General features: G+C 36.0%; 1 protein-coding gene across 1 annotated transcript; it reads right to left on the bottom strand.

Moving 5' to 3' along the window:
- Nucleotides 1-395: 395 nt before the first annotated feature.
- On the bottom strand, nt 396-8,447 carry LOC110940156 (endoribonuclease Dicer homolog 3). Its single transcript, XM_022181718.2, has 18 exons — nt 8,120-8,447; nt 7,871-7,946; nt 7,621-7,773; nt 7,255-7,384; nt 7,037-7,142; nt 6,719-6,911; nt 5,767-5,927; nt 5,464-5,673; nt 4,405-4,559; nt 3,795-4,069; nt 3,122-3,692; nt 2,805-3,043; nt 2,524-2,733; nt 1,967-2,443; nt 1,283-1,882; nt 1,035-1,158; nt 849-960; nt 396-761 (listed from the first exon to the last, which is right to left on the bottom strand). Exons 1-18 carry the CDS (start codon nt 8,206-8,208, stop codon nt 560-562), a joined length of 4,083 nt encoding a protein of 1,360 aa, XP_022037410.1. The 5' UTR covers nt 8,209-8,447; the 3' UTR covers nt 396-559.
- Nucleotides 8,448-9,059: the final 612 nt, after the last annotated feature.

Below are 9,059 nucleotides of genomic sequence, written 5' to 3'. Positions count from 1 at the left end.
CCGAAAATTATTTGCTGGGGGGTGCGGATAAGGTGTTCAACCATATTTTCAAGGGGTGCGATCGGGTTTTTTTGCCTAAAACATACACTAATTTTTTTTCCAAGGAGTGCGGCCGCCCACCCTGGCCAAAGGGTAGGTCCGCCCCTGGTAGAAACTTGACGTCAAGTAACATTTTAGTATCAATTTGTGGTAGAATTTAAAGTAAGGAATTATATATCAAATAAGCATTCTCTTGTTTTACAAAATATACTAGTTAAGTTGTTTAATCTACATGATTACATGATATCGATCAAATCAAGTTGATAAACCTTAACCTTGGATGCATACATTTAGATGCATAAAACATGATAATAATGTGTGCGAGTTGTTAACTCAATCATAGTCAAAAAACAATATGACGCTTCAATCCTTTCAATTATATAGATCTTTCAAGTAATGATTATAATGTCTTGTTTGGCATTACTACAATAGAAAAATAAAAGATCTTTGACATCAATGGTTAGTTTTCTATCTTCCAATCTATTTTTAGGTTGACTGGGCTATCGAATCTGTTAACTCTCTACTCAATTTTAAGCTTTCCATGTTTCTGAAGCTCATAAAGCATGAGTGTAGCTGCAGAGTCCAATGAACTCTTCTTATCTGCTCGTGGCTCACCCATGAGTTCAATAACAGCATAATTTGGAATAGTCAAACTTATACGAGATTCAAAGATAGTGAGTGTAGTTCTTCTATTAGCACCTTCTCCGATTTCAATCGGAAATCTGCAAAATCATGATTCAAATTAAAATATGAGTTAAACGATAAAAAAAGCGGTTTCTAAATATAACTTGAATTGAATGTTTGCTAACTTCGACTTTTGCTCGGATGAAGTGAAGACAGGCATTGGCCACTGCATTTTCTGGCACACTTCAAAAAGTGAAGCTCTTGGTGCTCCCTTTTTTGTGTTAAGTGACTTTAGAACTGTCATTGAAATGAACACAATCAGTAAAAAAGATATCGTGTCCGAAAAATAAGCAAATATTGATGATGGTTACTTGGGATTTCAGTTTTGGAAGTCGACTCTTCGTCCATCAAACATTCAGTGGCACTGGAGGTACTTGCAGCTACTTTGATGTTCTTTTCATTGTGACCCGGATTCTTTCTTGAAATTCCTCGTTTCTGTTAAATAAACATCAACATTTAATCATCTAATTAAGGAGTGTGTTTGTATTAGAAGCAGAAAAAAAAATGTAACAAATCAAATGTATGAGTGTTTGTATAAGGGGTGAATAGGAATCCAAACCTCAAGCTGGCTTAACATTTTAAGAGCGGCTTGGCCCCTTGCAACTTTCCTTGTGTTAGCCGAACCCTCTGCAATCAGTAAAGCATCTTCAAGCTGCAACCTTAGCTCTGCTATTACAGCATCACCATTGCTTCTATACCTGTCTTTTACAAAATACCCCTTGGAGTCACAAAACTCTCTTAACTCCCGATATGGTGGAAGCTCGAGTTTTTCTGGTGTAACAATTGGAGGTAATAGCAGCTCAAATATTCTCCAAACTTCATCAAGATCAAGTTTTGTGTCGAGTAATATGGCCCCCGCAATACTCTCAAACAGGTCACCAAGTGCCTTTGGGCTCTTTTTGGTCTGGAGTGAGTTGGTATCGGTTGATGAGGTGGCAACAAAGTTTACATAATTTGATATTTGTGTTTGGAGAGTGCCTGAACAATACTGGAGGTATGCATGAAGATTTCTTCTCACAGCAGCATACGCAAAATTTTCGTTGTTTACAGATGCTGAGCGTAAGTCGGTTAGTTCTCCAGGATCAATGTCACTGTGCTTTTTGAAGAGATACCGGGTGATAAGCAGGTCTAATACGGAGTCACCAAGAAATTCTAACCTCTGTAAACGCAAATAAATAAATAAATAAATAAATAAATATTCAATATAACAACAGTTTATAATTCTATGATTAAGATCAGCTACCTGGTAACTGTATCCACCTCCTTGATCTTGACTAGATGCATGAGTGATGGCTTCTAATAGCAAGCCTTTGACCGCAAATTCATAACCGAGTTTTGACTCTAAACCTCGAAGAACGTCAAGTTTTGGGGTGTACACATGAAGTGAAGCGTTTATGATGGCTTCGATGACGTGTGATGGGTCGAGCTCGCAACTTATACCGAGCCATTTTATACAATGCAGAGCACCAGTCAACCCACCACCCACAAAGTAAGCTCCAACGAGGGCCTCAACACAGTCTGATATGGTCTTTGAGCCCAACCATCTGTGGCCCATATCACAGGATTTTCCGAGGAAAGCTTTTGGGTCCTCAGTATGGTATTTGGCGTCGATAGGCACCTCTATGGTCTCAACGTCATGATCACACGGGCATGGTCGCATTGGAAGCTGACCTGGTGCTGTCCAGCGGGTTGGATCAAATGGAATATCTCTTATGTAACTCTGTAAACCAATTGCATACGGCATCAAGCGTCAAAGATTGCTAGCGTTAAGCAGTGCATGCGTAAGAATACTAGTATTACCTGTAAACGACAACCGATTCCCAAATTATACAAGGTAGAATTACAAACTTGCCATGATCGCCGAGACGACAGTTGTCCTTCATCCTTCTTCGGATAACGAAGATAAAGATCACAACTCACTGCATACTTGAGCACCGAATCACCAAGCAACTCTAATCGCTCCATTGAAAAGCTTTCGTGGCACCTAAGAGTTGTGATCGCCTCCAAAATCTAACAAAGAAGATAACATATTATAATATTAAAAAAAAAACAAGTATTGTACTCAAAGGTAAAACACTAACCAATGAGATTGAGATGTGTATGTTAGTGACGCGGCTAGTGATCTCTTCACGAAGCTGGCTAGCCAACATTAATGACTCGAGCCGGTGCATTAATGACGGCAGCAAATACAACGATTTCACAACATCAATCCTTGCATCGATAATAACCAAAAGTTCAGGTGGTAAAGAAGCAAAATATCTCTGTTTGTCTGTATTCACCTTACAACTATCATTCTTTATCTTTTTTCCATGTAAAACACCTTCAAAAATCAAGAAATAAATCATCAATCAAGAGAATATAAATTATTGCTAAAAAAGCAGTATAAGGTTTAACAAACCTTCACCGTTGAAGTCCACAAGAAGGTTATGCGCCTTATGACTTTGCTTAAGCCGCAACATGTTTTGCCCGGGGTACACTAGATCAATTTCATACTTCTTTTTAAAATAATCCTCGAATGATGAATATATTGTAGTGTCTCCATCGAAAGGACTGTGAGCAGTTATATCTGGTAGAAGCTCATGAACCGAGTATATTTTTCCAGTGTGAATTGCCAAAACTACCATTTTTGTGACATCATCTTTGTGAACAAATCTGTTGGCAAAATGAATAATATTTGTGCTTCGAGAATCTGTCATGATTGAATCAACACTTGGCTTTTCGGCCTTTGAAAAAGAAGATTTCTTGATGAATTCAATCGCGGATGCACACGAATCAATCTCTTTCCAGCTGATCTTAAACGGGTCTAACGACTCCAGTGGCAAAAGAAAGTACATATACGATGAGTTCCACAATTGTACGTCGGTTTCTAGTAAGAACTTTCTTGGCTCGCTTGAATGTCTTGATCCAACGTACAACTTGGCAAATATTCCATTAAAGAATAACTCATGGAAGCACTTGCCTTTCGCAATCTAGTATAACCAACAGTAAAAACAAATCATTAAAGATCGAAAACGTCAAGAGTGATCGAGTGAATATTAAACACAAGATAATTAACAAAGTTTCGGTCAAACCTGTTCTGCGTTGAGATGCAATTTCCCACATGAAGAGACGTTGCAATTTACTACCTTTGACACGAGGTATAACTCCATTTCAAGATTTGCCACATCGTCATCGAGCTTTGATTCAAGCAAAAGAACAAAACTTGAAAACGCCACATCAACGTCGCTACATTTGAAACTGATTCTATAAGAATAAAAATCTATGCCATCATCAAGTTTATCACCCCAAGTTCCAGATACTGCTCGAATCGGTGTTGTCCCGTGTAATTCTTTCCTCTTTGTAGTTCCTATAACAATAAAACAACATTAAATAATCCAGATTCTATCATAAGGCCAAAAAAAATAGAGGCCAGTTAACGTACAATACGGCTTAACGTACATCACGTACGACAGATAATTACGCACGTTCATTTGAAAATCACGCACGTTATAACCTAAAAAACTCAAATCACGCATGTTGGAAAACATTAATCACGCATGATGAAAACGTTAATCACGCACGTTATACACATAATCACGCACATTGTTGTACGTGATGTACGTTAAGCCGTATTGTATTTTACTCTTTTCCAAAAAAAAAAAAATTCATTAAAAATTTTGTATTTCAACTAGTGCATCCTACCTGCACCAGGAGGGGGCGATTCTTTGGTATTTTCAGATGATTTTTTCTTCGGAGGAGCTTCGTTATTAGGAGGCACATCGTAAGTGAGTGACCCCATTTGATGCAGTATTTTACTGGTCTCCAAGCATAAAAGCTGCTTTGATACGGATGATGAACTACAAAGAGGACCGGTTATTTTTTAAAAATCAGTAATAGGCGGCAAAGTCATTACACTTTGGTATGAATCTTCCAACAATAAAATTGAAAATATGGTGTGTAGAACTTATGAAACAAGTAAGCTCTATTAAAATATTGATACGCGAAATGAAAAATTATAGGTTGCCATTTCGACCCATTATGAACATAATTGTTAACAGCGAATAACGGACGATAGCGACAAGCTACCTATATGCTATCTAGCGAGAGAGATGAAATAGCGGGGGCTATTTTATGTTTAGCGATACACTAGAATATAATTTTAGAAATATTTTATATGTGCATTTTATCGGAATACGCTGTTTTCATATGTATATATAAAAAACGAAAATTTTGCTATTTTATAGGCATATATTATCGCTATTTATATGAAAACAAAAAAACTTAGAATCCAGCAATTTCGACGCTATTGAGGCACCAAAATCAGATTACGACCTGTAATCGCATCTCCACGCTAAACGCTATAGCGAGTGCTAAGCTCGCTATTAACAACACTGATTATGAATGGGTCAAAACAGATTCTGTTTCATATCTAATGAATCAAATGGGTATTGGGTAAAATCAGAATGCTCAGCTTAAAAGGAAACGGATCAAACGGATTAATGGCTTCCCAATGTGTATTGTTAACACAAAAAACCAACTAAATCGTTTTTATATATAATTATATATTGTTTATTGTAAAAATAAACTTTTTGTAACAATGTTTACCCAAATAACTAATTTATAACTCTTTAAAAAAAACGAACGAAAAGTGTTTCAGGTCAAGCCAACTCAAGCCTACCTGTTTTAACTTGTAAAAAAAATAACCACTTTGACCCTTTACCAACCTCTTGTAAAAATACATGTAACAAGAAAAAATCATACTTGTCAGCTGGACAATCTCTACGAATGAGACTGATACTAGAATCAGCAGTGACAGAATCTCCTGTCGCCTCAACACGATATGATTCTGTTTCTTCAACGTTACATGCTTTCACAACACGCGGGTCATGCTCTCTTTTTCTAGCATTGTTATTCATGGAATGCTCGCTTCTAATGATGTCACAAACATGTTCTCTTTCTTTTTCATTACCCCTGCATTGCCACATTTTATAATAAGAACATCTGCATCTGAAAAGAAACTTACTTTTTTATTAAAAAAAAAAAAAAACTTGCAACTTTTGTTACCTCTCGATCATCATAACACACGGACATCCACTTTGACAAACTCTTCGCCATTGTTGAACATTGTCATGCACCATTTTTGGGATATCAAAACAAATCACGGTTGAACAATTCGGCAGGTCAATCTCTTCCTCAACAACACCCGTAGCAAAGAGTAGGTTCACCTAGTTAAGGGACATAAGATTCAAACAGAAGTGAAAAAACGAGTATTCAAATGGCCACATTCAAAGAATACATCATGTGAGACAATCCCTTTGCTATCTGTTTAAAAACGTCGAAATTACGACACTATATAGATTTCAAAAATTTGCATGAAAACACTTGAATGCTTATTAAATTTCAAAATCAATAAGTTTGACCAGAAAAGTCAGTCAAGCTTAAAATTGAAATTCGGACGCGTTTTCTATTGAATGCGGCATATTTATTACTTTATATTTCTAACGGGTCAAACATGTAAAGGAAAAAAACATAGCTTGAAAGGAAATAGGTTAAATGACTCAAAACGAATCGAAAATCTCCCAAAGTGTATTTAAAATGCATAAAATCTCCTTATAAAAAATGACCACATTCAAATAACGCATCAAGCGGGAGACTCGTTGCGATCAAGACTTTGAAAATTGGTTAAAAGCAATAAATTTATATCACCACTGAATAGAAAGAATTATAAGGAAAACTGTTTTTGAACTTTGCAAGAAAACGCTTGAATATTTTTTTTTTAAAATTCAAAATCGAGAGTCTTGCAAAGTTTATTTTACATGCATAAAATCTCTAATTCAGAAGGTAGCATGTATTATTGAATTAATACAACTTATGCAATCGTATTTGACACATCGATCGTTTTCTTAAAAAAAGTTTAAAATTAGGACAAAAGACGTTTGGATGACCCATTAACCCATCCAACGTGCCCCATATGCAACCTCTACCCAAACTCATGAAAAGAAGATGATCAATATACCTTCCTAGAACGAAAACAATCAAGCGTTTCTTTTTCTAGTTTTGCTGTTGTTCCATCTACCGACGTTGTATTACTAGTCAACAATGAAGCTTTAAAATGAAACAGTTCTCCAACTCCCTTCAAGATCATGTCAAGAACTTTAGCAGTTATAATTCTCTCTACCAAAATGATGCACAACACTTGTGTAGCTCCCCTAAAAACAGAACCTCAAAAATAGTTATTAGAAGGGTTAAATCTTAAATAACTAAGATTCATATTATAAGAAAAGTAATTTATCTACATGTGTGGAGAGAATTCCATTACGAAATGAGGAATTACCCAAGTGACCGTAAAAGTTTAACGAGTTGGTATAGTTTTGGTGAGATATAGCCAGCTGCTACCATCTTTTCAAATTCACATCCAGGATAAAAAATAGTTTCATGGCCTGAAATAAATTACAAGGAGATTGAATTACAAGCACTCAACAGCTAACCGTTCCACAGATACGTAGGTAATTCCAATACCCGACAAAAACAAAGTGGTACCAATTAACATACCATTTGGTAAAGCATTCTCAATTATAGATAATGATTCTTCAAGAAAATGTAAACAATTTGAACAACTATCCTTAAAGAAACCACATTCTTCTATGGCTTTTGAGGCGTCCACTATACAAATTTTAACAGCCTGCGAAACAACAAATCATATATAATATTTAAACTCAAGCGCCAAAAATAAACATCATCGTCATCATCATCATACTCAGTAAATCCCAATCCCACCAATAGCAAAGCTAAGGTAGAGTCTGAGGAGGGTAAGATGTAGACTGTCTTACCTCTACCCCATAGGAATAGAGAGGCTGCTTCCACAGCTCGAAAGCGCCAAAAATAAACAAGATCCTTAATTTAATCTTAAAAACAGACCTCATAAGCACATAGAAGACCCAATTCATCAATGCAATAAACAATCTTAGAATGATCATCAGACAGCCTCTTTCGAAGAATCCCGTGTTTTTCATCAGTGTCTTTGTAATCTCTTTGCAATGATATTTGCATCTCCAGCAGTTCCACTTCAAACTGTGAGGCAAAAACATGGGAAAGCAATGATACCATATTCAGCTTTCACTCTTTTTTGTAAAAAAAAAAAAAAAAAAAAAAAAAAACATGTTTCAACCTGTAGCTTTGAGGATTTCAGTTTTAGTTTCAGATCCTCGTGGTCCACCTTGCTCTTCTCATAATCCAACCCATGCCTAAATTCAACAATAACACAAACAATATCAAATAAAAATAAAAACTTATCAATCAGAAACAAAAACAAAATCAAACCCAAACCCACAAAACTTAACCATCTATACTTGCAAACTTAGCAAAAAAAAAAAAAAAAAACCCCAACATCATCAACTAAAGAATCTTGAGCACTTACATTGTGGGTTGTGAATGATCATTCATCATGGTTTCAAAACATCTCTTTAAATGCTTGTTTGGGTACCCGGAACCCGCTGACGAACGCATTTTCGACTAATAAGCAACCTAGAAACAAATGTGTGTGTGTGTGTTTTGTATACACGAGTTGTGTGTGTTTTGTCCTGAATTCAGGAAAAATTGTCGTAGAATTTTGCATACAATTCTTCGATCAGTAGGAATCAAAAGAGTTTTACAGAAATTTGGCGTTAGAATATTTGCAGAAAGAACCAAATTAGCCGTACGCTTTTTGCAGAAAGAACCAAATTAGCCGTACGCTTTTTGTTTCGGGAGTTAATGAAGGGTTTTTGTGTAGTGGGAGGTTGCATGAACTTCCGGAGTTCTTTTTTATTTTATAATATTAATATTAATGTTTTTTTTAAGTTAATGTTTGTTTTAGTTAGATTTATTGATATTGGGATGTTACAACCATGTGGTATTAAATTAGTTAGTTAATGAATGTATTTACTTCATAAACTTTTTGCCATTAATAGGATTGTTTCAAGACCTAAGTAAATAGATTGTAAATTTGTATTATGCCTTCACTACGTTATTTCAGCGTGAGAATAAGAAAAGTTATCGGGTGATAAATAGGGTTTCGACGCGACGGATCGGTCGGAGTGAATGGAGTGGAATCCTGTACCTCCTAACTAACATAATCAATGAGTTTCCAGAGAATGTTGTGATGAGAGTAAATGCCTGTGATGTGTATTAGGGTTTTTGGTTGCATACCTTTTCTTGATCTCCTCATTGATTTATATGGAGATATCTGATTATAGGCGGGTCCCACAATTATAGAGAGCCGATAATCAATCCTTTGGACAAAAGGAATATCCGGGTACAGACTGGTCCCTTGTCTTCTGCCCGGAGTCTAAAGAGATCCACACATTAAATGTTGGCCA

Source organism: Helianthus annuus, chromosome 5 (assembly GCF_002127325.2).
Source record: "Helianthus annuus cultivar XRQ/B chromosome 5, HanXRQr2.0-SUNRISE, whole genome shotgun sequence".
NCBI classification, from domain to species: Eukaryota; Viridiplantae; Streptophyta; class Magnoliopsida; order Asterales; family Asteraceae; genus Helianthus; species Helianthus annuus.
Note: the sequence above shows the minus strand (reverse complement) of the source record. Positions and strands in the feature narration are given on the sequence as shown.

Coding starts and splice junctions, on each gene's coding strand:
- LOC110940156 (XM_022181718.2), bottom strand. CDS start 8,208: ATGCGTTCGTCAGCGGGTTCCGGGTACCCAAACAAGCATTTAAAGAGA. Junction 6,912..7,036: donor AAACTTTTACGGTCACTTGG/GTAATTCCTCAT, acceptor TTCTGTTTTTAG/GGGAGCTACACAAGTGTTGT. Junction 2,734..2,804: donor TACACATCTCAATCTCATTG/GTTAGTGTTTTA, acceptor CTTCTTTGTTAG/ATTTTGGAGGCGATCACAAC.